The sequence below is a fragment of the Tenrec ecaudatus genome, chromosome 1 (genome assembly GCF_050624435.1).
Source record: "Tenrec ecaudatus isolate mTenEca1 chromosome 1, mTenEca1.hap1, whole genome shotgun sequence".
Lineage (NCBI taxonomy): Eukaryota > Metazoa > Chordata > Mammalia > Afrosoricida > Tenrecidae > Tenrec > Tenrec ecaudatus.
In genome coordinates this window covers 21,453,860-21,481,137 of record NC_134530.1, presented here as the reverse complement: position 1 = coordinate 21,481,137, position 27,278 = coordinate 21,453,860, and the positions used below count along the sequence as shown (strand labels likewise).

At 54.8% G+C, this 27,278-nt stretch overlaps 2 protein-coding genes across 3 annotated transcripts; both read left to right on the top strand.

The window, feature by feature from the left end:
- The first annotated feature begins 4,285 nt into the window (after window positions 1-4,285).
- On the top strand, window positions 4,286-9,081 carry PGLYRP2 (peptidoglycan recognition protein 2). Its single transcript, XM_075555283.1, has 5 exons — window positions 4,286-4,346; window positions 5,629-6,609; window positions 7,339-7,549; window positions 8,146-8,443; window positions 9,046-9,081. The coding sequence occupies exons 1-5, from the start codon at window positions 4,286-4,288 to the stop codon at window positions 9,079-9,081; spliced, it is 1,587 nt and encodes a 528-aa protein (XP_075411398.1).
- A 7,178-nt stretch (window positions 9,082-16,259) lies between these two features.
- On the top strand, window positions 16,260-26,619 carry RASAL3 (RAS protein activator like 3). 2 transcript variants are annotated; one of them, XM_075537640.1, is made up of 17 exons: window positions 16,260-16,581; window positions 17,603-17,739; window positions 17,831-17,909; window positions 18,022-18,083; window positions 18,419-18,480; window positions 19,461-19,587; window positions 19,684-19,782; window positions 20,399-20,938; window positions 21,602-21,746; window positions 21,954-22,098; window positions 23,124-23,360; window positions 23,444-23,645; window positions 23,752-23,870; window positions 24,873-25,263; window positions 25,509-25,666; window positions 26,171-26,234; window positions 26,337-26,619. In XM_075537640.1, exons 1-17 carry the CDS (start codon window positions 16,260-16,262, stop codon window positions 26,478-26,480), a joined length of 3,033 nt encoding a protein of 1,010 aa, XP_075393755.1. In that variant the 3' UTR covers window positions 26,481-26,619. The 2 variants fall into 2 exon arrangements, with proteins under 2 accessions (XP_075393755.1, XP_075393762.1); XM_075537647.1 differs by lacking the exons at window positions 23,124-23,360; window positions 23,444-23,645; window positions 23,752-23,870; ... (2 more) ...; window positions 26,171-26,234; window positions 26,337-26,619 and having other exon boundaries at window positions 18,419-18,456; window positions 21,954-22,102.
- Window positions 26,620-27,278: the final 659 nt, after the last annotated feature.

Below are 27,278 nucleotides of genomic sequence, written 5' to 3'. Positions count from 1 at the left end.
AGTATGAGAGATAAAGTCTTGTCATCCTCGCCTCTAAGGAACATTCTGGCTGTTCTGCTTCCATACAGGTCGGTTTGTTCTTGTGGCAATTCATGATTCTTTCTTTGCCAACACCACAGTTCAAATAACCAACCTGTAGCTTAATGCAAGCCATGTGCACCACCCAGGACTCTTCTGTAAAGACGACAGCCAAGAAACCCTTGGGAAACTCAGCCCTGCTAGGTAACCATGAGTCAGACCAGACTTGACAACAATGGGTTAACCCGGCTCCAAGCCTTAAAGGGGAATACACAAGCATGCTCACCTTTATGCAGAGATCACTGACGATTTGGGCACTCGAGCAAAGTGTGGTAGAGAACAAAGTGTGGTAGGTCCCCAGTTATCAAAAAATAGAGTGTCTGGGGTCCTTTCTCTTCTTTTAAAAAAATTCATTGGGGGCTCTTACAGCTCTTAAACAATCCATATATCCATTGTATCAAGCACATTTGTATATAGGTTGCCATCATCCTTTTCAAAACATTTTCTTTCTACTTAAGGCCTTGGTATCAGCTCATTTTTCCCCTCCGTCCCCTCCCTTGCCTCCCTCATGAACTCTTGATAATTTATAAATTATTATAATTTTCATATCTTACATCAACCGCTGTCACCCTTCATCCATGTTCTATTGTTTGTCCCCCCCACCAGGGGGGGACAGCTGTCAATCATTGTGATTGGGTTTCCCTTTGTCCCCCCTACCCTCATGGTATCGCTACTACCATTATTGTTCCTGAGGGATTTATCTGTCCTGGATTCCCTGTGTTGAGAGGTGTTATCTGTACCAGTCTCTAGTCGGATTTGTAAGGTAAAATTGGAGTCATGATAATGGGGGGAGGAAGCATTAAAGAACTAGAGGAAAGTTGTATGTTTTACCGGTACTATACTACACCCTGACTAGCTCATCCCTTCCTTGCGAACCTTATGTGAGGGGATGCCAGTTGTCAACAAATGGACTTTGGGTCTCTACTCCGACCCACCACCACCCCCTCATTCGCATCGGTTAAAGGCTTGTTTTCAAACAAGCAGCCATCTCAGTGAAGTGTCAACTAAGTCCACATGGAAGAAGCAGACCAGCCTGTGTGATCAAAGGATTGTACACAATATAATCCACATCTAAAGCAGGGAATGGCATCAGAGCTTCAGTTGTGAACATCTGGTTTGCAGAAGGCTGTGGATGACAGCGGATGCCCAAAATTCACCTGCAGGGTTCCCACGTGGATTAAACCTCCAGTGGATTCCCTCGGATCACAGTTGAGGGATGTGAATAGCCTGTTACCAGACAGGGACCACTGTGAAGTCAATTCTGGCAGACATAGTGAGGTCCAAATGCAATGTTTTATCATTCAATCTCCCATTGGCCCATTTTGAGACTATTTCAGCTTGTTTGTTTTTTAAGTGAAGGGGAAATCTATGTGAATTAAGCCCCTGGTGGATGCCCTCTGACCATGGACCAGGGGTTCAAATAGCTTTGCTGTCATGAAGGAGGCATTGGAAAGTGGATTGTTGCAGGTGCAGTTAGGTTACAATCCCGTGCCCTATCATTTGATCTCCCCTATGATCCATTTTAATGTGTTCTCATTTTTAATGTTTTCTGCATTCTTTTCAGTGGAGAGTTTCACCAGTTTTACTGTGTCATTGTGGTTGGTTTTCTGTTTTGAAATGTTTTCCTGTGTATGAAATCCAGGATAAGCAAATCTATAGAGCCAGGAACTGGAGTGATGGTCCCTTGGGGGTAGGGCAGGGGCGGTTGGAGAGGAGGGCAAGAAAGAAGGACATGTTCTAAACCTGATTGAGATGATTAACAAGCTCTTCTCGCTACCATTGAAACTACTGAGCTGTGTGATGTGTGAACTACATGACATTAAAACTGCTCAAAATAATAGAGAGGAATCAAGCGTGCCCATCTGGTTGGCCCAGGAATCCCCAAGGGCGGGGGGAGGTGGGAGTAGGAGTGAAGCTGCTCAGCAGCCAGGCTGCAAACATCAACTCCATATGAAGGTCCTCTGACTTGACCCTGACCTTGACCCTGACCCTGGCCGGAACTTACTATAGTGGGGTTGCAATGCCAGCTTCCTTCCCACCTTCCAATTCTAGCCACATTCCCAGCTCAGCTTCCTGTTGGATAAAATGAGGATTAATAGGTAGTCAAATATAACCAGTAGAGTGCCCCCATGCTACCAGTTGGCAGGGGAGAGCAGGGTTCAAGCTACTAAGTCATAGTCAGGTGAGTCCCTGATGGGGCTCTAGGACACAGCCACCCCTTGCCTCCTGGAGTTCCGCCCTGGTGGATACAAGGCTAAGCCTGAGGCTCGGCAAAGCCACTGGCCATGCAGTCGGTCTCAACTCATAGAGACCCTATAGGACAGCGTAGAACTGCCCTTGTGGGTTTCTGAGACGATAACGCTTTACAGGAGTAGAAAGCCTCATCTTTCTCCCGAGAAGCAGCTGGTGATTTTGAACGGCTGACTTTGTGGGTTAGCAGCCCAACGCATAACCACTAACCCACCCTCCCCCAGGGCTCCTTGAGGAGAAGCAAGTGAGGTGCAAAGGCAGGAAGGGTCTTCCTGATTTTCACTTTCCTTCCAGCTCCCTTACACCATGGCATGGCACTGTTACTGACCCCGTCTGTGTAGAACAGTCTGATGTTTTATACATCGTGAGCTTTTTTCTGTATTCCTCTCGTTTATGTTTTAGCCACTTGCAGGAACTTGTTATTTATTTGATGTCTGAGATGTGGGGCAACGCCTTCCATTTGAAGTGCATAAGCTCTTCTCTCAGCCGAATCCCTGCACGGGGTCGATGTCGGCGCCTGGTTGCATCCGCAGCTGGAACCCACCAGCCACTCCAAAGAGCAAAGACGAGACGCTCAATGCCCACAAGGATGCACAGCCTTGGAAAACCCCAGCAGCCCTCCTCGGTCCTCGAGGGTCGCTCTGAGTGTCGGCGTTGACTCCACGGCAGGGGGCTGGCACATCATGGACTTTTTTGCATTCATTTTTATTTCCTTTTATATTGCATTAAAATCGCTTATATTTCATTATATATATGAATATAGTTTATAGTTCATATATAGAGAGAGAGAGGGGGGGGACTGGGGGAGGCTTTTGACGTTGTTTTACATTCTGTGTCCAAGGCGATGCTTCATTCGGCTGACCCAGCCTAGGTGGACACTCAGCCCCCATCCTCCCCACGGTTCTACCAGCTGAGCGCCTGTCTCCAAATCTTTGGAACTCAAGCTGGGAGGAGGATTTTTTCCCTGTGCCCTCTGGGGTATCGTTGGCCCCCCACTGCCTGCCCCCACGTACCCCTGATCCCTCAGTGTGGCCGGCCCTGTGCTCCACTGATGACGCCTGGGAAACCCCAGGCCTGATCATCCTGGGCATTCCCCTCTCCTTATGCCTGGCCCCGTGCTAAATCCTCAGCCTAGTGGGTCTCCGGGAAACTCCCTAGGCTGGGTTTCAGGGTGGGAAGCCCACAGTGAAGCAACTTGCACTGCAGCCTGAGCCACATGGGCCACGCCTGGACGGTGCAGGGATAAAGGGGAGGCAGGCACACTCCTTCAAGGACTTGGGCCCAGGCACCCACGAAAAAAGGCAAACCCCTCATTCTACTCAGGTGAGCCCAGAAGCTGGCACCTGAGCTAAGCCGGGGAAGGGGGGTGGGGGAGGCCCTGCACACACACCGCTGCCTCTGGTGGTTTGGGGACAGAACTGGATCCCAGTAGGCGGTGACATCTCCTGATTCCCTGCTGAACCTAGAGTCCTGGCCCTAAGGTTGCCCAGCAGGAGGGGCCAACCTCAAGGCCATCCTTCTCTCCACTCCCCCAGCACAGCCAGTCTGACCAGTCCAGCAGGGACCTAAGTGATATACAGCTGTCGCCAAGGTGAAGGGACAGGGTTTACTAGATTAGCCTCATTCTGCCTCTCCTGAGAATGGGGAGAAGTCTGAACTCCCCGGCCTCCAGACCCTCCTGGGATGGGCTTCCTTAGCTTGAACTTGACCTTGGAAGGAAAGGACAAGATGGAGAAGAACTTGAGATCTAGATGACCTTTGTGGCCCCCAGCCCCCACCTCCCCCCACCCTTCACTTTTTCCCACACACAGTTCTGCAACGGACAGTGACTCATTCAGCCTAGACTTTGACCTTGGCCAAAGGCCCTGCTCTATTCTCCATGTCTGTCCTCCCAGCAGTGCCGAGTGTCCACTGAGGTCAACGAGATCTGCCGCCTGGAAGCTGGAACCCCACAATGATGGCCCACAGTGTCCTCCTGATCCTGCTGGGATTGCTGCTGCGGCTGGAACCTGGGGCAGGTGAGTCAGAGAGCAGGTGGCTGCTGGGCCAGGACTCTGGCTTCGGCAGAATGTGCAGCCCTACACAAGGGCAAAGCCAGAGGCTCCAATGACGGGACCAGCCTTCTAGGACACAGATGTTCCTAGCCCTGTCAGACCAAGTCAGGGAAAAGAGAGGGACCTGGGGCTGGGGGAGCAGAGACAGGGACAGCTAGGATGGGAAGAGCAGGGATGGGAAGAAGGAGATAATTCTGCTGGGTAGAGAAGTCTGGAAAGAGCAGCGAAAAGAATGGAGTTTTGAAGGAATTACCGTGTAGATTGTCTGGGGTAGAAGTTGCCTTATAGGCAGCAGAATATGGGGATGAAACCTTCTTGGGTTCAAAGCCTAGCTCAGCCACTTCCTGGCTGACTGATCTCAGGCACGTAACTTAACCACTCTGGGTCTCGGGTAACTCCTCTGCACTAGAGAGGGTTATGATGAAGGTGAAATGAGTTCAGTTGTCTACATCAGTTTGGAGAGTTTCGGGCGATGGTCTAGTAAATAAAGATGAGCTGTGGTTTGACACAGCCAGTGGCTCTTGCATTAATTCCACCTCGTGGTGACACTCTGTGTGTCAGGACAGAACGGGCCTCCATCCTGTGGATTGGTGATTTCGGGGGAAGCGGTTGACAAGCTTTTCTTCCAAGACACCTCTGAATGAACTGGCACCTCCAACGTTCACTATGTCCATCACCTGGGCGCTCTCCTACCTCCCAGGTCTAGATCCAGCACTTCGGGGTCTGAGGGCCAACCGCTGACATCACCCCCAAGGAGGTGTGAGCACAACATGTTCCTGTCCCTGCGCATCCTCCAGCATCCCTCTCCCCCTAAACTGACCCCAAATCCAACCCATCCCTGGAAACTGGCTCATCTTTTTCCCTGTGTATCCAGGGACACAGCCTGCTTTCTTCTATCCCACTGCTCCTGCCCTTTATTTCTTCTCTCCACCCTGTCTCCCCTTTCCAGTTCCAAGCCCCCAAAAAAGTCCATTCTCCCCATGGCAGCCCAAAGAGCAATCTTAGATGGTCCCTCTCCCACTCATAATCCTGCCGTGGCTCTCTAGTGCTCAAACATAGTTTGAGTTCTTTAACCCAGGGCCTTGAGCACTCATCTGTGTGCCTCGGTTTCTTTATCACGGGGGTCACAGGGCTGTCGATGGATGCACTGAGAAAGTGTGGTGTTGTAGGGGTGGTGCTCCAGAAGGGGTGGGCCTGGGCCGCTGAACTAACAGCTTCACAACCACCCCTCTACCCTTTCCCACAGCCTCTTCTCCCCTGCTCATGGACCTGGTCATCAAGGCCCTGGGTGACCTGGAGCAGAAGGCATTGGCAACTGAGGCCACGTCTAGGGCCTTCTCATCTCTCCTGTCAGTCCAGAACACCAGAGTCCACGACGTCTTCTACAGCTTCCTATTTGAAAGGCAGAGTCTCAAGGTCATCAAACTGGGTCCTGACTCACTGAGCCCAGAGCTTCAAGGCCTGTTGGAGAGAGTGGCCCAGCATGGTATACAGGATGGGCAGGAGCATGGGGTGGTGTTAGCACCCGACGGCTCGACTGTGGCTGTGCAGCCACTGTTGGCTGGGCTGGAGGCGGGGCTACAGGGGCGCAGGATGGTGAACTTGCCCTTGAATAGCACAGTGTTTCCTGGGGATGCCGGAACCATCTCCCCAGGACTCGGAGTGGCCTCACTAGATGTCACCTCTCCAAATGGGGAAGACGCCTGGCCAGAGGCCAAAGTCACGCTCCCCACTAGTGTGGACAGCCTGCTGGCCATCACACTGGCCAGAGACCTGGGCCTCGCCTTTCTCCAGAACACCCAGACCCAGGGCCATCCAGGCCTGGGAAGCGAGGGCTGCTGGGACCAGCTCTCTGCCCCTCAGGCCTTCACCCTTCTGGAGCCCAAAGCCTCACCGCTCACCACGGCCTTCCTTAACGGTGCCCTGGATGGGGTCCTCCTGGGAGACTACCTGAGTCGGACCCCGGAGCCTCGACCACCCCTCAGCCTCCTGCTGAGCCAGTACTATGGCGCTGGCGTGGCCAAGGAGCCGAAGCTCCGCAGCAATTTCCGGCGGCAGAATGCAGCTGCCCTGACCTCAGCCGCCACTCTGGCCCAGGAGGTGTTGGGGGCCCTCCTCCTGCTACAGAGACTGGAGCCCACACACCCCCAGCTGCAGGACATGAACCAAGAGCAGATGACTCGAGTAGCCAGGCATGCCTCCAAGGAGTTCACCGAGGCGTTCTTGGGTGAGAAGCCCCCACCTCCATCCCTTCACCCTTGCAGACACACCCAGCCGCATGGGGTCAGGGGAACCTAAAGCCTCAGGGCGTCCAGAAGAGGTAGTGAGTGCTCTGCTTGGGGTGGAGTGGGGGGTGTTGGGGAGATGCACAGGTGAGAAATGCATTGGCAATGGGTGTTGAGGGATGAATAGGAGTTGGTCCAACCAACAAAAGAAAGAGGGCAGTAGAGCCATTCCAGGCAGTGGGCCCGGGTATGCATATACACATGAGTCCAGCGCAAGGTCAGTAGAGACCAGAGTTGGCCACTGGGTTTGAATGGGAGTTCAGTCCGTTACTCCCCACATGACTTCATTACAGTGCCTTCACTCTGAACTGGCCAGGGAAATAGGGTGGGAGTGTCGGGCTGGGGTGGTCAAGCTACTATCTCCTGGACTTCCTGGACAGCTGGATGGTTCTCCCTCTTTCCGCAGTGTGACCGTCCCTAAGGTAAGCTAGAGCGAGTGTTGGGCCCTCGGTCGAGAGAGCCTTTAGGTTGAACTCCAATCCTTGGGCTTTCTCTCAACAAGTTCGATGAAGCTAAGGGAAACGCCAGTAGGGGGCCGAGGTGGGGTGATTCAGGGTGCTCCCTAACTCTGGCAGGAGACAGGAGCAATGGTCCAGATAGGCACTCTTCACGGTGGTGCAAGCTGCAGGCGTGGGAGTGCCTGCTGACCCCAGCCCTGGGCCCTCTTCCAGAGTGCCCAGCTATCCATCCACGCTGCCGCTGGGGAGCGGAGCCCTACGAAGGCGAGCCGACGCCTCTGAAGCTGCCGCTCGGCTTCCTCTATGTGCACCACACGTACATACCCGCGCCGCCCTGCACCAGCTTCGCGCAATGCGCCACCAACATGCGCAGCATGCAGCGATACCACCAGAAAGATCGCGGCTGGAACGACATCGGTTACAGGTGGGCAGGGCCCAGAGCGGGTGGGCGGAGCCTGCGGGAGGCGGGGCTTGGTGGAACGGAACCGGCCCAGGAGACGGAGCCCTGGTGCAGAGAAGAAAAAGAAACCTCACTGCCAAGCAGTCAATTACTATTCATAGGGACGCTATAGAACTGGGTAGAACCGCTCCTGAGCGTTTCCGAGACTGTAACGCTTTACGAGGGTAGAAAGCCTCATCTTTCACCCGCAGAGGGGCTAGTGGTTTCGAACTGCTGAGCTTACGCTTCGCAGCCCAGAGGGGGCTGAAATCCCTGGACTGCGTGAAGCTCGGTTTGGGGAAGGGGGCGGGCCGCGGGCCTGACAAAGATTGGGCGTGGCCAGAAGCCGAAGTCGGGTCTGAACAGGGCGGGAGCTGGGCTGTGGACACGCCCCCAGGATGAAGGGGTGTGGCTGATGCTGCGGGTGGGGCCAGAAGGCCAGCGAGACAGTGCGGAGAGGGGGCTGGACCGCAGAGAATCCTGCTGCATCGGAATTGAGTGGGGTGGCCCGACCCAGGGGCGGAGTCTGTGGTCCGGTCGTCCTGACTCCACGTGGTGCCTCTGTCCCCTCCGCTCCATAGTTTCGTGGTGGGCTCGGACGGCTACGTGTACGAGGGCCGCGGCTGGCACAAAGTGGGCGCTCACACGCTTGGCCACAACTCCCGCGGCTTCGGGGTCGCCATCGTGGGCAACTACACGGCAGAGCTGCCCACCGAGGCTGCGCTGCGCGCCGTGCGGGACGAGCTCCCCCGCTGCGCGCTGCGCTCCGGCTACCTAAGACCTGACTACAAGGTGCTTGGCCACCGCCAGCTGGTGAACACCCAGTGCCCGGGCGAAGCGCTCTTCAACCTGCTCCGCACTTGGCCGCGCTTCGCCCCGGTGAGTTCTGGCCTCCCACACTCCCTCGGGGCTCCAGCATCGCCCCCTTCCGTCTGCGCAGGCTCAGCCAGGCCCCAAGACCCTCGCCTTTGTAATCCTTTAATGTAGGCAACCGAAGTCTAGCCTTCAGTCCCTGCCTCCTCACTTCGGCCTGCAAGACCTCAGCACCCCCACTAGCCACCAAAATCCAAGCCAAGCTCACTGCGGTTGAGTTGAGGTCAGCTCATACCAACCCTATAGGACAGAGCTGAACCGCCCCTGTGGGTTTCTGAGATTCTTTGCAGGAGTAGAACTTTTTATAGAAGTAGAAAGCTTCGTCCTTCTCCCTTGAAGCAGCTGGTGCTTTCGAACCCCTGATCTTGCGGTTAGTAGCCCAGTGTGTAAACCGCTAGCTACCAGGGCCCCTCCTGACTGCCAAACCTCACCTATCAAGCAGTCTCCACAACCTCATGCCAACTGCTCCGTTTCATTAAGTGGGTGGATTGGTAGCCTGCACTCGGCTTTGTACCCACCCCTGGCCCCCATCCTCATGCAGAGTGCACCCCCTCCCATGGAAAATCTAACCTCCCACCCCCTCAAGTCACCCCCTTTCTCTTTTCTAGGATGTGAAGCAAAACTCTACTAGAGGATCCCCTTGAAGAGGCCCAGGGACGAGCCTCGGCCAGCCCCACTCGCGACAGACTCTCAATAAACAGACCCTACAAAGAGCCGTGCTGTCTGTTTGGAAGCATGCTCTTAGGCTGAGTTCTCCCCAAGCAGATCGTTTATTGGGGCATTGATCCCAGGAAACACCAGCAGGGGGCTGGGGTGGGGGTGGGGTGGGGGCCAGTGCAGGGTAGGTCAACAAGCAAGTCCCATTGGGGGCCACTGAGGGCCTCTGGAAGATATGGAAGTCACCCCACAGAAGGGCAAAGAGCTGTGGTATTGATCCACCAACTCATGTCAATCATTGGGGAAGGCCTTTTCTCTGACATGCTTGTCACATGGCCCGGACTTTTGTTCCCAAGGGTGCTGCCACACTAGTGCCACAAGTGGGTGTCTTTAACCAACCGAAATGGCTTGTGGCTCCATTCTGGTGGCTCAAAGTCCAAGTCAAGGCCTTGGTCGGGTAGATTCCTTTGTCAGTAGCCGTGGGCATCTTAGGTTCCTTCGTATTCTTTAGCTGTAGACACTCCTCGCCTGACATCTGTCTTCCGCAGGTGGGCCTCTATTCTGGTCTTCTTGTAATTCAGAAATGATTAGGTTTAGAAGCCACGCTCCCCTGGGAACTGATTACAAGGATCTATATATAGCCTTCCCCCTGAGGGATGGACAACAGAAAAGTGGGTGAAGGGAGATGTCGGACAGTGTAAGATAGGACAAAATAATTGTAATTTATAAATCATCAAGGGTTCTTGAGAGAGGGGGAGAGAGGAGGGAGGGGTAAAAATGAGGCGCTGATACCAAGGGCTCAAGCAGAAAGCAAATGTTTTGAGAATGATGATGGCAACAAATGTACAGATGTTCATGACACAATGGATGGATGGATCGTGATAAGAGTTGTACGAGCCCCCAATAAAACGATTATAAAAAAGAAGAAGCCATGTTCCTCAAGTATGAGCTCATTAACATACAGGATCACATCCACAGGCACCAGGGCCAAGTTCAGTGCATACTGGAATGAGCAAGACACACAGACACAGTTCAGTCCGTGAGGGGCAGCATGGACTCCAGCTGCCTGAGGAAGCTCTTGGACGAACATACAGGTTGTGGGAACTGGGAGGGGAGTACAGTGTACCGGGAAGTGGTAAAGGCTGGAGAGAACCCTCTAAGTCTCAGGGGTCCTCAACCTTCCTAATGCTTTCATACAGTTCCGCGTGTGGTGGTGACCCCCCAACCAGAACATTATTTTCATTGCTACTTCATCACTGTCATTTTGCCATGGTTATGAATCCGGCCACCCCTGTGAAAGGTCATTCAACCCCAAAGGGGTCGTGACCCACAGATTGAGAACCACTGCTCTAAGAGGACTCTACCAAGAGGCTCTGCTAGAGTGGATGCACAGGGTGGCCTGGTGGGGGTGGGAGATGGATGAGGTTCACACATCTTAGGTGGTGGTGCCGGCTCATACACCTCTGGCTTCAGGAGAAGGATCTTTGGCCCTTACAAAAGACTCCACCTACCTTCTTCAGGGCAAACCCAAAACCAGACTCCCTGCTAGCAAGTCAATGCTGACTCAGAACTGCCCCCGTGGGTTTCCAAGCCTGTAACCCATTACAAGAGTAGAAAGCCTCCTCTTTGCGGAGGAGCTGCTAGTGATTTCGAACATCTTACCTGTGGGTAGCAGCCCAATGTGTAACTACCACGCCACCTAGTGTAAACCGGTTGTGCCATGTAGGGACCTCAGGAAGGCAACCAAAAAGCAGAGCATTAAATTAAGTCCAGGGCCCTTGGGACTGCCAAGCCTATCAGAGGAGGCTATCTGGGACAACCCTGGCCGGGGCTCTGCTCCTTCCTGCCGGTGTATAAACTGCTGCTTCTCTGCGACACACTTTTCCCAGGGCCGGCTCCTTGTCCTCCCTGATGTCGCCAGCTTGAAGTGCTCCTCTGGTGCTCAGCACTCCCCCAGCTAAAGTGCGCTCTGTTTGCCACGGAAGTCTGCCCCCCTTACTGGCCTGTGAGCTGAGGAGTCCTCTGGAAGCACTCAGCAGAAGCTCGCTGTCCGAACCTTCTGAACTGTGATATATATTCCCACCCTGTTGGGCCAAGAAGGAAACCAAAACTCAGAGAGAGGAAGTGACTTGCCCGGGGTCACACATGCAGAAGGGGCCGGCTGGCACTCAAACCACCTCCCGCCCCCATCTGGCCCCCAGTATGCTGCTACCTCTCTTGCTGAGTCATGTGTATCTGAAACAACATCTACCCGCTTCTTCTGCCCCAGCAAACATAGACCGAGATGTAACAGAGATCACAGAAAGGGTGAGGGTATATCTGTGGCTTCAAGAGTTTTCACAACGGAACACGCTCACATAACCAGCACCCAGCTTCAGAGACGGGATGCCTGCACTCACATGCTATGAGAATTGTACTTCAATCGTGCAAAAATGACATAAAGAGCATGACCGGCCACCAGAAAGGAACCCCTTGTGTCCCTTCCAGATACTGTTCAGACTTGTCCTACATTGCTTTGCCTGCTTTTCCATTTTCTGTAAACGCAACCCACTGCCCTCCAGTGGGTTCTACCGCTTGGCAATCCCAGGGCAGAGTAGAACTGCTGGAAGTGCCCATCTCTACGGGCACAGACAGCCTCCGCTCTCGCCTCGGTGAGCAGCCCCAAACCTGACCCACTCCTCGCCCAGCACCACTACCATGTACACTCTGGGTCGTCTCGGGTGTTTGGTTGTGTTCTTTCCTCGTCACTGGGTTTGTGCTTCATCTGAGTTGAAGATAGTTTGCTCAGTAGATAGTTTGTTCTCATTGTAGGAAGAGATCTGCTCCTAACGAACACTCTTATTTCAGGGCTATACCAAAGTGGATACACGAGAAGAGGCCCATGTGTGGATTCCCAAGCTTAGAAGTGGCGTCCAAGGGTGGAAGGGTGAGGGTCAGGGAGTCACTGTGTAGGTGGTTCTGAATCGCTTCTGTACGTCTTCCAAGACAGATGGGTTTCATGTGTGTGTGTTTGTGTATAGGTATGTGTGTGCATACATTTATCAGAGGGGGCTGGTGGTGCAGTTTGTTAAGCATTGAGAAGCCTGGTTACAAGTGGTGGGATTATTTGGACATGGGTATGTGTGTGTGTACATTTATCGGAGGGGGCTGGTGGTACAGTTTGTTAAGCATTGAGAAGCCTGGTTACGAGTGGTGGTATTATTTGGACAAGGAGAGTGGTCACAGTTGCAGAGAGATGACTGCATGCAAAATCATGTTGAGCAAGCAAAACCCACTGCCATCGAGTCAATTCCAACTCATAAAAAACTGATACGACCAAGTTAAACTGCCCTTGTGGGCTTATCTATTGTTTTATTGATCAGTATCTATTGTTCTTCTTTGTTCTTTACGTCTGTATATATTTTCCTGATCTAAAAATTAAACCCTAGCTCTCTTTTGGCTCACTTGTTTTCTATAATATCTATAGAAATGATATCTTTTTTTCTATAATATCTTTTCCACTCCTTCCTTTTATTTTATTTTTAGAAATCATTTTATTGGGGACTCTTACAGCTCCTATCACAATCCATACATCATTCCATTGTGTCTAGCACCTTTGTATATATATTGCCATCATCATTTTCAAAACATTGTCTTTCTACTTGAGTTCTTGGTATCAGCTCATTTCCCCCCTCCCTCATCCTCCCTCCCTCCCTCATGAACCGTTGATAATTTATAAATTATTATTTTTTCCAACTGTACATCTTTATGGGAGTAGAAAGTCTCATCTTGCTCCCCAGGACAGCCAGTGGTTTGAAACTGCTCACCTTGTGGTTAGCAGCCCACCGAGTAACCCACCACGCTACCAGGGCTCCTCTGCAGGGTTGGTCAAACTGTACACCTTTACATAGCAGCTGGTGACTCTGGATTGCAGACCCTGTGTTTAACAGCCCCAGGCCTAACTCATAGCACCACAAGACTCAAAAACAAACCAAAAACTCACTGCTACCCTAGAGGACAGGAGAGAACTGCCCCTGTGGGTTTCTAAGACTAACGAGTTACAGGAGTAGAAAGCCTCATCTTTCTCCCATGGAGTGGCCGGTGGTTTCAAACTGCTGACCTTGAGGCTGGCAGTCCAATGAGTAACCCAGCAGATCACCAGGGCAGTCTGATTCCAGATGGTTACTGGCTCGGAAACCCTGGGAGGGCATTCTCCGGTAGGGTCACAAGGAGTCAGAATCGACTCAAGAGCAATGAGTTCCACATGCTGTTGTCGTTAGGTGCCAGAGTCGGTTCTGATCCAGAGCGACCTGATACACAACAGAAGGAAGCACAGCCTGGTCCCGTGCCAGCCTCACAATGGTTCCTAGGCCTGAGCCCGTTGTTGCAGCCACTGTGTCAGTCCATCTTGTCTAGGGCCTTCCTCTCTTTTGCCGGCCCTCTGCTTTACCCAGCAGGCCGTCCTTTTCCAGGCACTGGTCTCTCCTGGCGACATGTCCAAAGCGTGTCAGATGAAGGCTCACCATCCTTGCCTCTAAGGAGCACCCTGGCTGTACTTCTTCCAAGACAGATGGGTTTCATGGGTGTGTGTTTGTGTCCTTATGTGTGTGTGTATACATGTGTTGGGGGGGGCTGGTGGTGCAATTTGTTAAGCATCAGGAAGCTTCCAATCACAAGGTTCATATCCACCAGCAGCTCTGCAGGAGACAGATGAGGCTGTCTACTCCCACTGAGTTTTACAGTATCAAGAACCCTATGGAACAGTATGACTCCCTCCTATAGGGTCACTGTGAGTCAGAATCAACTCACAGCAGTGGGTTTGAACACCCCAAGCACTCTGTAGGGGAAAGAAGTAGCGATCAGCTTTTTTTATGAAGACTTGTAGTCTTGGAAGCCCTTTCAGACAGTTCTCTGGTCTACGGGGTGCTGTGACTCAGAATCAACTGGGTGGTAATGGGTGGGCTCTACAAGGATGTGTCCCAAAATACTGTGACCTGTCTTGTACCATTTTTCTGTATATGAAATCCAGGCTAGCTCTACAGAGGCAGCAGCTGGATTGGCCATTGTCTTAGGGGTGTGGCAGAGGAGGAGGGGATGCAGTGGGGGCGCTGACCACAAGGAGCAGGAGAAGAAATGTTCTAAAATTGACTGTAGCGATGGTGGCACACATTGTCTTAATATGATTGAAGGATTACATTGTATATGAGAAACAGAGGCCAATAAAAGTAGTAAAGAAGAAAAAAAAATATTACCAGGGTCCCGGTTCAGACAGACCTGGGTTTATTCCCAATGTGTGTCGACATAGCTCTGTGATCACTGGGTGGCAGCAGGGAAATTCTCTCCGTAATGCACTTGTCTCGGTCTCATTAAGGCGCCCTCAAATTAAAAGTTCGATAAAAACAGTGGCTTCTGAGGGGATCTGCTCATTCACTCACTGCCACCGAGTCGATGCCGACCATAGGGACACTATAGGACAGTGCAGGACGGCCCCCTGGGAGTTTCCGAGCCTGTAACTCTTTACGGGAGTTGCAAAACCCTGTCTTTCTCACGCCAAGCCCCTGGGGGTTTTGAACTGCTGACCTTGCAGTTAGTAACCCAACTTGTAACCACCTCCCCGCCGGGACTCAGGGGTTCTGCTAGGTCAGTTAAGTTCAAGGCAGAGAAGTCAGCTGAGAAGGTTAGAGCAACAATGTTTGGGGATTCCCAAGGGGTAATTTGGATAGATTGTTCTCAAAGGACAGAGAACACTAATGAAGGCTTATTATGAAGAAGTTTAAAGAGAATTGGAAGCCGCATGGGTTCAAAAAGGCCACAGCATTAACACTGAGGGATATTGTCTCCATCACAACACAGCAGCTGCTGCTACTGTTTCGAGAGCAGCAAGGGCTAGCTTATGCTGGGAAACCTTACCCCATCCATCTTCAGCCCAAAGAACCTTGAAAAGCAGCGCCATTTGAGTGTGTAGAGAATGCCCAAACTGCCCGTTGGACATGGTAGGAATCACAGAATGCAGGGTTCTGTGGGGGAAGAGTTAGAGCGACATCCACGCTGCCTTCCCAAGCGCGCAGACCTAGGTAGAGCTTTTGCTCGGAAACCGTCGCTCTACATGGTCATACTTTTGTGTATTAAAGGTTCCTATCATTTTGCAGTAATACATGCTTACTTAAACACACACTCACACACCAAGGAGCCCTGGTGGCATAGAGGCAGAGCAGCCCTTGGGCTGCTAATCCCAAAGTCATCAGTTCTAGCCCACCAGCTGCTCCTCGGTGGGGGGGGGGGGAGGGAGAGGCTCTTTGCTCCCATCAAGATTTGCAGCCTCAATAAAAAAATTAAAATAAAAGATTTGTAACCTCAGAGACCCACAGGGGCTCGTTCTAATGAATCAGAGCAGATTCCCTGTGGCAGTCACACATATAATCTTTAATAAGTTTGGTAGGCGGCACAGTTTGGACTCAACTGCTAACCGACATGTTGGTAGGTAAAGAGAAAGGCCTGGTGACAAGCTGCCACTGTGTCCCTCATGGGGTTGCCCTGAGTTGGAATTGACTAGACACCAACTAACATCCGCAACGGGTGCTTCAGCTGGGTGTGTGGCCAGCAGTGGAATTCCTGGGCCAGAGGAGGCATGTGTGTATTCAGCTTTAGCACACATAGCAGTTTTCAAACTAGGGCGAGTCTTCCATGCTTGCCCGGCAGCTGCTCTACATTCTCACCAGCCCATTTCTCAGAGAAGGCAACTGAGGCTCCGAGAGAGAGAGAGAGAGAGAGAGAGAGAGAGAGAGAGAGAGAGAGAGAGAGAGAGAGAGAGAGAGAGAGAGAGAGACTGCCTCATGATTGGTGAGGCATTCGGAGCCCTCCCCAGAAGCCTGCTGCCATCTGCCCTCCCCTCAGCATCCTGGCCCTGCTGTGCCCTCCCAGCCTGATGGTGGGTGGGTGGGACAGAGAGGGTCACGTGTACTTGGTTGGGTTCCGCAGGAGGAAGCCGGGCAGGGTGCAGACAGCTGCTGAGTCTAGGGCAGATCAGGATATCGAGGTAAGAGAGTCCTGTGTGGAGGGCGTGTGTGTGCCCCCAGGGAGGTCCCTAGAGGCAGAGCTGAGAGTGGAAGGTGCGGAAATGAGGGGGACACGTAGGCAAACAACAGGCCAAACCGTCAATCTCTCATTCCCCAGGGCACCCCTCACCATGGATCCACCGCCCCCCTGCCGAGCCGCGGAGCCCCAGCCTGAAGCCCCCACCCCATTGAGCTCCTACCACTGGCACACAGGGAGTGGTGGAGAGAAGGGGACTAGAGGGTCCCGTTGGGGCCGACTCACAGGCTGGGGACGGGCGCTGAGCAACCCGGAGCCCACGGTGCACAGCCAGCCAGCATCTCGCTCGCTGTTCCGTCGTGTCCTCTCTGCGCCCCCCAAGGAGGCACGGACCAGCCGCCTCAAAGTATCCAAGACCCTCTGGAGGAGGCATAAGAGCCCACCGCTGGAGCCAGAGCCGAAGCCAGAGTCCCCAGGTACGTGGGTCCCCCATGCTGAGCCTAGGCCAGGCCAGGGAGGCCGGATGCTTGGGTTTCGTCTGCCTCCGGAGCATCAGCCCTACAGACACAGGAAGTTGTGGGGACGGCAAAAGCTCAGCAGGAAATTACTGGGGCCCCCACTGCCCTCTTCCCTCTTTCCACCTAACTCAGGGCCTGAGAGTGCCAACAATGGCTGGGGAGCTGGGGCCCCAGGGGCCGTAGCCCCATTTTTCCATTATCCAGATACCAAATGGCTCTCGGCCCTGACAGGTCTCTCATATCCAGTGGACCAGGCTTATCCTCTCCTGCCTGGCTTTGCATTTCAGCTGCCTCCTACTCCCCAGCCTCATCATGTTCTGTGTATTTAAATGCTTTGGGCCTTAGGTTGGTTCTGTATGTAAGGGGGCCACAGCTGCTATTTTATAATCTCCAACCTGCTTACTGTCTTGGTTAAGATGCAGAAGGGTTCTGTCTGAAGCCTAACTCAACTACTCCCAAGCTGTGTGACCCTGGGCAAGTCACTCAAACTCTCTGGGCCTCGGTGGCCTTCTTGGTTAAAAGGAGCAGTGTGCTAGGGCTGTTGGAGGATTCAATGAGAGAAGGTCCACAGAACAGTGAACACAGTACGGGGGTCAGAGTAGGTGGTGGTGTTCAAATACCAAATGGCTCTCAGCCCCAGTGCGGGGACGGGCTCTCCTCGCAGATCTGGTAGCTCAGGCGTGTACCACCCCTGGCTTGAATATCTGTCTCTGCTGCTGCCTGCTCTTCTGTCCCCACACTTCCACATCTTAGTTTCTTCAGCTCCTTGAGCCTCTGTGTCCCCTACAGTCAAATGGACATAACTACCCATGGTCAGTGGAGGCCAGGCTCAGAGAGGTGTACAGACTTGTCCAAGGTCACCCTGTGGCTGTTGGGGACCTAGAGCAGGAGTCCTGATGAGCCCCGATAAATGAAGAGGGGACATGGCAGAGGGAGAAGAGAGGACTCCCAGGTCCCCAGTGCCTCCTCCTCTGCCCAGAGCCAAAGCTGGAGCCAGAAGCAGAGCCTCCTGCCCCACAGATCCCCGAAGCTCCTGCACCCGATGTGCCTGTCTGGGACATTGGGGGCTTCACCCTGCTCGACGGAAGACTGGTGCTGCTTGGGGGTGAGGAGGAGGTGAGAGAGAAACATGGGTGGGAGGGTGGGGGAGGATTCGTGAGAAAGACTGCCTGCTTCTCTGATCTGACTGTCCTCTCGGGGGAGACAGAGTCTCAGGCGATCCCGGGCAGAGAGTGGGAGCTCTGAGACCAGCATCCAGACAGTGATGGGGAACCTCAGGGATCCAGGTAAACTGAAGGAGGGGAGAGGGCTGGGGCATTTGGGAGGCTCACAAAGTGGGGCCCAAGCTAAAGATGATCCCCCAAACCCCACCTTCCCATCCCTGACCACCACCTACAGATCGGACACCAGGAAGAACAGAAGCAGAGGCTGCTGGTCCCCCTCAGGTCCACAATGTGCGGGTGAGGCAGCCAGCAGAGGTGGGAGGGTTTGGGGTGTCAAAGACGCCAAGTTCCTCTGAACTGAAAGGGGATTCTTAGGTGGCCCTATGGGATGGAGCTGATAAAAGAAACTCCCTCTCAAGGAGGTTAGGGGAACTCAAGGAAGAATGCAGGAAACCCTAAGTAGGTGCTGCAGAAACGACTTGTTAGTTGCCCTTATTGTTGTTCGCACTCATGCAGCCTGAGCTTGTGGGCCTCCAAGCCCAGCAGAATCTCCCAAACCATCTGTGGGGGAAGAATGAAGGAACAGAGGACAAAAACACAGGTCTGCCCAGTTGACATCCTCTTCCCCACAGGGATTACTCAAGAGGCTGAAAGAGAAGAAAAAGGCCAAGCTGGACCTGGGCAGCAGGGATGGGTAAGGGTCTCTGGGTCTGGAGAGTCTGGAGTTCGGCATGGCCCACCCCCCTCTTTCATGTAGACCTTCATCAAAGGTTGCCTCTCCCCTTCCGTGCACTATCCCATGTTGGGCAACACTAAAACAAAAACTCACTGCCATCCAGTCCCTCGGACCCATGGGGACTCTAGGACAGGGCAGAACTGTCCCTGTGGGTTTCAGAGACTGTATATCTTGAGAGAAACAGAAAGCCTCGTCTTTCTCCCCAAAAGTAGTTGGTGGTTGCAAACTGCCGGCCTTCTGGTTAACAGCCCAATGAGTAACCCACTATGCCACCAGGGCAACACTCCCCAAACCAAATCAAAGTCTTTGCCATCGAGTCAATGCCAACTTATAGCGACCCTATAGGACAGGGAAGAACAGTACCTGTGAGTTTCTTTGACTGTAATTCTTTGACCTTGTGGTTAGCAGTCCCGGGCCACACTAGGGTCATATCTATCAAGATCCTTCATGGATTCGGCCTTCAGCCAGTCAGGATGAAACAGAAGCTAAATCAACACTCTCGTCTGGGAGTGCCAAGGGAAGCATCCCCAGTAAGTGACTCCTGAGCTGAGATCTGAAGGGTGGGTGGAAGTTAATGAGGCCAAGCCAGGCAGGGAAAGTATCCCAGACAGAAGGAACAGTGTATGCAAAAGCCAAGAGTCTAGAAAGAACTTTGCATATTCAAGGAGCAGAAAGAAGGCAGATGTGGTTGGAGCCCAGAGAGTGAGAGAAGGTTGGAGCTCAGAGGGTGATGTGATCGACAGGTGACAGGTGACCCTACCGTGTAGGGTCCTGTAGGATGCCACCAAGAGTTTGGGGATTCTCCCAACTGAGAGCATGAAGAGCCACTGGGGGTGTGGAGGGCAGGAAGTCATAGGATCCAATTTAAGGTAAAGACAGTCCTGGGGTGTGTGTGTGTGTGAGAGGGTGTGTCTGTTTTGTCACTCACCCTGCCCCAGGCCACCCAGTGCTTCAGGCTCCCGGGAATCTCTGGCCACTCTTTCTGAGCTGGACCTGGGTGCCGAGCGGGACGTCCAGATCTGGCCGCTGCACCCTAGCTTGCTGGGAGAACCCCACAGCTTCCAGGTAAGTAGGCATGTGCAAACCTCCACTTGGGTCTCACCCCAAACCTTTGTCTCCACCTCTGGCTGCAAGCCCACCCCTGGGCCCTTGTCCCCACAGGTTACGTGGGAGGGCGGGAGCCGCTGCTTCTCCTGTCGCTCAGCGGCGGAGAGGGACCGCTGGATCGAGGACCTCCGGCGCCACTTCCAGCCCAACCAGGTCAGGGCTCTGCAGAAGTCCCACCCAGCTCGTGGGGACCGGTCCCTTCTCCCCGACCTCCGACCCCCTCCAAACCCCGCCCACATCTTTAGCTACTGCTCCGAGACACACCCTCTTGTGTCCAATACCATTCAGTGCGGGCCCGAAAGCCCCGCCTACTAGGCACCAGCCACCGCCCCTCTCTCCTCAGTGGCTCCAGAACCCGGTGTCATTTCTCAGGCGGTTAGTAGTTGCCCTCCTGCCAATTCCAGCTCCTGGCTACCCTGTGTGGGCATAATAGAACAGCTCCATTGGGAGACCCGAAAGCAGTTCTCTAGGCCGCTCTTCCGAGGCCCCGGGGGGGGGGGGGCGGGGGGGAGAGAGAGGTTGCACTAACTACCTTAATGATGGAGCGCTTAATCATTTGTGCTACTCGTGGTTTCTTGATTTCTAAAGGAGACCTTCCAAAAGTCAAAGGGCTTCCTTGTAGCCACATGGAGAACACCCCCCGCCCCACCATGACTCTACCCTCTTCCCCCTGGGGGCTCAGGGATCTTCCTGGGGGCGTGAAGCACGGGTTCCAGGTCCCGTGCTGCCCGCGCCCCCCTCTCTGCTGACACCCCCACCCGGCCCCCAGGACAACGTGGAACGCGAGGAGACGTGGCTCAGCGTGTGGGTGCACGAGGCCAAGGGGCTGTCGCGGGCGGCGGCGGGCGTGTGCGCCGAGCTGTGGCTGGACGGGGCCCTGCTAGCGCGCACTGCGCCCCGGGCCGGCCCGGGCCCGCTCTTCTGGGCCGAGCGCTTCCACTTCACCGCGCTCCCGCCCGCGAGGCGCCTGTCGCTGCGGTTGCGGGGCGCGGGCGCGGGCGCGGGGGGCGCGCCCCTGGGCCGCGTGGCGCTGGAGCTGGCGGAGCTAGACGCGCCCGGCTGCCCCGCCGCGGGCCTGGAGCGCTGGTTCCCGCTGCTGGGGGCGCCGGCGGGCGCGGCGCTGCGGGCGCGGATCCGGGCGCGGCGGCTGCGCGTGCTGCCGTCGGAGCGCTACAAGGAGCTGGCGGAGTTCCTCACCTTCCACTACGCGCGCCTCTGCGGGGCGCTCGAGCCCGCGCTGCCCGCGCAGGCCAAGGAGGAGTTGGCGGCCGCCATGGTGCGAGTGCTCCGGGCCACCGGCCGGGCGCAGGTGCGGAGCTGCGACGGGGAGGGAGGTGGGCAGAGTCAGGAAAGGCACCTGCAAGGGGCGGGTCCGCCGTGGGGGGGACTGCATCTAAACTTCCTGCTGCGAGAGGCGGGAACTGAACTTCAGCTGCGAGGGGCGAGAGGTGGCGTAGTGGTTACCAGTTGGGCTGCTAACCTCAAGGTCAGCCAGCAGTCCGAAGCCAGCAGTCGCTACAGTCTCGGAAACTCACAGGGGCAGTTCTACCCTGCCCTATAGGGTCGCTATGAGTTGGCATCCACTCGCTGGCAGTTGGGTCGGGTTTTTTGGGGGGTGGGCGGGTGGAGATGCGCTGCACTCAGTCTGGTCTGAGCTTCATTCAGCAGCTGGGAAGGGAGGAAACAGCTTCACCTAAGGAGGAGCGGGACAGCTGAAATGGGTGGGGCCTGAGGGCGCCTGCAGAAGGCGGGGCAGCTGCAAGGGGCGGAGCCTGAGCTGGATCGCACATATAAAAGGCTCCACGCTCTGCTAGAAGTGCTTTCAGCCTGTTGTGAGCTCCTGCACCAGCTTGGGCACCGAGGGCGCAGCTGCTGTGAGGGGCAGAACTTGAACCCCAGGTGTGAAAGGTGAGTCAAGAGGCTGGATCTGCCCAACTCAGTTGGCATCCTGCTATCCTCCCGCCCTGCCCAGGCGTTAGTGACAGACTTGGGCACTGCAGAGTTGGCGCGTTGTGGGGGCCGCGAGGCTCTGCTGTTCCGAGAAAACACGCTGGCCACCAAAGCCATCGATGAGTACATGAAACTGGTGGCACAAGATTACCTCCAAGAGACGCTGGGTGAGTTGGAGGGGGTGTGCAGTCGTCAGTGCCCTGGTAGGTGGTCTAGACTCTGGTGGGTGGGTGGTGCTGGAATGGGTTGAGGGTTAGGGACACCTGGAGATGTTAGGTGTCTCTGGGGTGAGTTATAGATAGAGTTCGAGGGCTGGGTGTGGTGGGCATTGGTGGTCATGTGACCCGGCCTGTTCTGGTCATGCTGGGCTACAGGGCAGGTTGTGCGATGTCTCTGTGCCTCCACTGAGGACTGCGAGGTGGATCCCAGCAAGTGCCCTGCCCCAGAGCTGCCCCAGCACCAGGCCAGGCTGCGAGAAGGCTGTGAGGAAGTCTTCGAGAACATCATCCATTCCTATGAGTGAGAGTCACGGCCCCCACTGTCTGTATTCATCTACCCACCCATCCACCCACCCCTGGCCTCAGACCCTGTGCTGATTCTGGTCCCAAATTAAGGCGACCAGATGACAGACAGGACACTTAGTTCAACTTGGGGTGATATTTGCGACCTGTTGCTCTTGTTAGTTTCCATCAAATAGGTCGTGAGGTAAGGTTACCCCATCCATGAGTTACAGGGTAGAACTGCCCCACAGTTGGTTGGTTGTGATCTCGACAGAAGTCTACTGCCTGGCTATCCCCCCCCCCCCCGTTGTTCCCTGGAGTCCCCTGGGTGGGGTCAAACCCCCAACTTTTACATCAGCTGTGAGCATAAACCATTCATGCCATTCAGGGGCCTACATTGGGGACATATTCTTACAAAGGAGCCCTGGTAGCATAGTGGTTAAACATTAGAGTGCTCACAGTTAGGTCAGCAGTTCGAAACCATGAATCACAATAGAGAAAGATAACATTTTCTACTCCTGTAAAGAGTTACAGCCGATAAGAGCTGTAAGAACCCCCAATAAAATGATTTTTAAATAAATAAATAATGGGGGACTTAAAAAAAAAAAGAAGCCTATGACCTCTGACTACAACTGCATGATCCTAACCTCAAATGACCTTGAACCCCAAAATCTCATGCCTACTGATGACAGGGATCCTGGGATCCCAGTCCTGTGATGTCTGCCTGAAGGAGAACCTATACCTGGATGACCTTCCACTTTATAGCATGCACCCTAGCACTCTAATCGTATGCTCAATTCAATGATAGCTGCCTTCCAAGTTCATGAACCCTGTCTCGTCGTGACCCTGTATTCCTGACTCCACGGTTACAGACCCCAGGGTTCTCCATCACCACACCTAAGCCCTGACCCCAGATAGACTCATCATCCTGACACCCCAGTCCTGTGATCCAAACCGCATGTGGCTCCTGACCTCATGACCTTAACCACACATGAACTTTGTGCCCAAACCTTCCCCCTCTGACCAATGCCTCTTCTGCCCCAGCTGGTTCCCTGCAGAGCTCAGCACAGTGTTCTCAGGCTGGCGGGATGCATGCAAGGCACGAGGCTCCGAGGCACTGGGTCCCCGGCTGGTGTGTGCCTCTCTCTTCCTGCGACTCCTCTGCCCTGCCATCTTGTCACCCAGCCTCTTTGGCCTGGCCCCAGAGCATCCAGCACCTGGCCCAGCCCGCACCCTCACGCTGATCGCCAAGGTCATCCAGAACCTTGCCAACCGTGCCCCGTAGGTGCTGGGAAGCTGGAGGGGGTACCCATTGTGGGGAGGGGAGGTGCCTGGCCTGATTCATACAGCCTGGCCCCACCCAGGTTTGGTGAGAAGGAGGCCTACATGAGCTTCATGAATACCTTTCTGGAGGCTCGAGGCCCAGCCATGCAACACTTTCTGGACCAAGTGGCCACGGTGGATGTGGACGCTGCTCCCAGTGGTTACCAAGGTGGCAGCGACCTGGCCCACCAGCTGGCGGTCCTGCATGCCCAGCTCTGCACTATCTTTGCTGAGCTTGACCAGGTGTGGCCCGAGTCCTGAAAGCAGGACATGTGTGGGGAGGCAAGAAGGTGGGGAGCCTCTGGTCCCAGACAGCCTGCTCAGTACCCCCTTCCCCATGCCTCACCAGGCCACCCGGGACAGCCTGGAGCCTCTGCCTACCATCCTCCAAGCCATCAAGGAGGGCCGACCAGTTCCTGTATCGGTGCCCATGCGTCTCCCACCACCCCCAGTCCAGGGCCACACCAGGTAACCTGGACTTTCTTGTCTGGTCCCGGTTCTGATGGGCAGGGCCAAAGACAGGTTTAGGGCCAGGTTGGAGCTAGAGGTGAAGACAGGATCGTGTCAGAGGTCAGGGTCTGGGTTACATTGGGGTCAGTGTCGGTTACTGCATTCAGCGGAGGTCAGAGGCTGGAGACAGTCATGTCAGGGGCCAAGGAGAGGTTTATATGTCAGCCCAGAGGGGAAAGTGATGTGGTCAGAGGTGAGGACCAACTCTCAGGCAGAAGTCAGAGATGGAGATCAAAGCAGGGGTATACATGGTGTCAGATGTTAAGGTGTGGTCATTAGGATCAGAGACAGCTTCAGAAGATGGGCCAGGGTTCTGTGAAGGGACATTGGCAGAGTCATATTTGGCCGGGGACTCCGAGATTATGTGCTAGGAAGGGTCAGAAAGAGAATCCGTTTAAGGTCAAAGGTTGGAAGGGTGTGGGACACAGTGGGAAGGAAGAGGCTGCCCTTGTGTGCAGGCCCAGAGTCAGAATGGGGTTACAGAGAGGGTCAGATCAAGAGTCCCATTGGATCAGAGGTCAGAGTTGAAATTAGAGAAGTCATGCAGAGGAACGTGTTGTTGGCAGAAATTAAAGGCAGGGTCAGAGAGAAAACAGGAATTCATCCAGGTCAGGGTCACATAAAAATAGATCAGGGTGAGGGTCATGGCTAAGACCCTGAGTGGCACAAATACGAGACTACTGACCTTAAAGTTAAGGTTGGCAGTTCAAATCTACCCAGCAGTGCCATGAAAGAACTGGCAACCTGCTTCCGTAAAAATTACAGCCAGGCAAATCCAGGAGCAGTTCAAACGTATAGCACAAGGGGCTACCTTGAGTCAGAATGGCTCCACAGCCATCGCCTTGGTTTTCTCCTGGGGGAGCAGAGGGGTCTTTTCTGGTCCGATGTGGAGATGGGTTCAATTTAGGGGTCCGTTGAAAGTTTCAATGTCTCATTCAACCTCCCCCCACGCCCACCCAGCTTCTCCTCAAGAGAAAAACCTGGCTTCTTGGCTCCCCGGGACCTTCCCAAGCACACCCCTCTCATCTCCAAGAGCCAATCCCTGCGCAGCGACCATGGTGCAGGGGCTTGGGCCCGGCGGCAGCCAAAGGAAGACAGGCCCTCCCGGCGAGCTCGGCCTGTGCAACGCACGCAGAGCGTCCCTGCTGGCCGCCCGCCCGCCCGCCGTCCATCCACAGGACCCTGGCCGCGGCCCAAGGGATCCCTGCGCACAGGCCCTGCGCCCCGCGGTAGACCCTGGACCGGGGTCTCCGCGTCCCTGCCTCGGAAGTCGTCGGTGCCCTGGCAGCGCCAGCTGGATCCGCCGCGGATCGGAGACCAGGCGCCGGGCACGCACAGACCCGTCAGCAAGGTGAGATCTGGCCCAAGGGCACTGCTGAGCGGGATGCGGGCGCTGGGGAAGAGGCTGAAGGCCAGGCTGGTTCAAAACCCGCTCTCCCTGTGCTGGGCCCCTGGACCCTCTCAGAGCCTGTTTCCGCCTCCGTACTACGGGGCAGGGCGGTAGTGAAGTGGCGCACTCGGGACTGGGACTCCGGGGCTGCAGGGAGAGGAAGGGGCGGGACGGCAGGTCAGGTGACAGCTGCTCCCTCTCCACAGCTGGCCGAGCTGCAGGGCCAGGTGGCCGCCGTGCGCCAGGAGCAGAGGGAGCTGTCCAGCCTCGTGGAGACTCTGGGCGCCCAAGTCCGGGTCTTGGTGGAGCAGCAGGAGCAGCTACGGGGCGAGCTGCAGAACCTGGCGACCAGGCTAATTGCCGAGTGAGCCGGCCCTCGGGCTTCACCACCCGCTGACACTTCTCTAGAGCCCCGCCCCCTGTTAGCCCCGCCCCCAGACGAACCGGCTCCAATCAGATCAGCCCAGGTCCGAACCCCAGGGGCTCACTGGTCTTCATTCAGGCCCGGCCACATTCACGCCTGACAAGACCTTCCCCCGCCCCCCACGCTCAGCCACGCCCCCTTGGTTACTCCTGTCCTCAGGTGGCCCTGCCCTCCAAGTCTACGGGTCATCTCATCCTGGCTCCACCTACCAGTCAACTCTTCCCAAGCAGGGCCCCAATGTGGACTCCACCTGGGACAGACTTTAGCTAGTCCCGCCTCTTCCTCATGTTTATTTAGGCACCGCCTGCCAGCACACACAGACCCCCGCCCCCCCTCTACCCAACCCCTACCTCTAGGGTGTTGGGTCCTCCGCCCTCCACCAAGGAACTGAAAGGGGAGCTTCCTAGTCTCTGACCTGCTCCCCTCCCTCCCTGACTCTCACAGGACCACGCAGGTAGAACCCAATCAGGACCCTTCAAGCAAGGAGGGCCACAGGATGAAGAGTGTGGTGAGCGCCCTGTTGGGTTTCCGGGGCAGATCTTGGAAGTGTGGGAGCCAGAGGTGGGGTGCAAGCCCCTTTTGGCGGAGCCCATCGCCACTGTCTCCGCAGGAGCGCCGCTTGGCTGAGATGGAGAGTACTCAGGCCCAGCTGAGGGATGCCATCGAAAGCTTACAGCTTCTGCCCGGAACACAGGGATCCCAGAGCCAGCCCTTGCCTCTCAAAACACCCTGCATCAACGGAGACACCACCTGAGCGGCGCGCTCCCCCCACCCCCAGCGGTCTGGGAGCAGCGAAACGGCCATCAACCACGGTGCCCAACCCTTGCTTCAGCCTTATGTGGGGCATGGAGCTGCAGGTGCCAAGGGGTCAGGCACTATGAGCTTGTCCAGTAAAAAATTATTGAGTCAGTAAAATCGGTGGTTTCTTTGTCGATCAGAAAACAACTGCCCTCCCTCCCCCAACCATTTAGCTCTCTCGTATTCTGCCCTAACTAGAGGTGTCATGAATGTAAGGAGGTTTTCACGTGTGTGACTTTAACCTTCATCTCGCAGACCCTCAGTGTCCTCATCTGCAAAGGGATCTTAAGCTCTCTACGTAGTGGACGAATCATGATTAAAAGTGTTCAATAAAAAGTACCCATTGTTATAGGTGGCACCTGCTTCCCAATGACAGGCCCTATCCCAGCCCCAACCCTCCCCAGACCCTGGAGGAGAGGTGCTCCTTCCCTCTCTCTGCCATCTAGTTGATTCTGACTCATAGCAATCATATAGGACAGGGCAGAATTGGGTTTCCAAATCTGTAACTCTTTATGGGAGTAGAAAGCCTCATCTTTCTCCCATGGAGCCGCTGGTGGTTTTGAGCTGGCTGCTAACCATAATACATAACCACTAAGCCAACAGGATTCAGACTGAGCTTCCTTACAATGTGAGGGGTAAAAAGGGCAGTGTATCTGTCACCAAAAAAAAAAAAAGAGATGGAGATGGTTGAGTTCTTCATAAATAGTTGGTTAAATGATTGGTGCATTTGAATCATGATGAGTAGGTGAGGGGT

Bases quoted from the DNA above. Each gene is read 5' to 3' on its own strand.
- PGLYRP2 (XM_075555283.1), top strand. From the start codon at position 4,286: ATGGCCCACAGTGTCCTCCTGATCCTGCTGGGATTGCTGCTGCGGCTG. The intron at 4,347-5,628 runs GTGAGTCAGAGA...CCTTTCCCACAG, and splicing joins GCGGCTGGAACCTGGGGCAG to CCTCTTCTCCCCTGCTCATG. The intron at 7,550-8,145 runs GTGGGCAGGGCC...TCCGCTCCATAG, and splicing joins TGGAACGACATCGGTTACAG to TTTCGTGGTGGGCTCGGACG.
- RASAL3 (XM_075537640.1), top strand. From the start codon at position 16,260: ATGGATCCACCGCCCCCCTGCCGAGCCGCGGAGCCCCAGCCTGAAGCC. The intron at 25,264-25,508 runs GTGAGATCTGGC...CCCTCTCCACAG, and splicing joins CGCACAGACCCGTCAGCAAG to CTGGCCGAGCTGCAGGGCCA. The intron at 25,667-26,170 runs GTGAGCCGGCCC...TGACTCTCACAG, and splicing joins GCGACCAGGCTAATTGCCGA to GACCACGCAGGTAGAACCCA.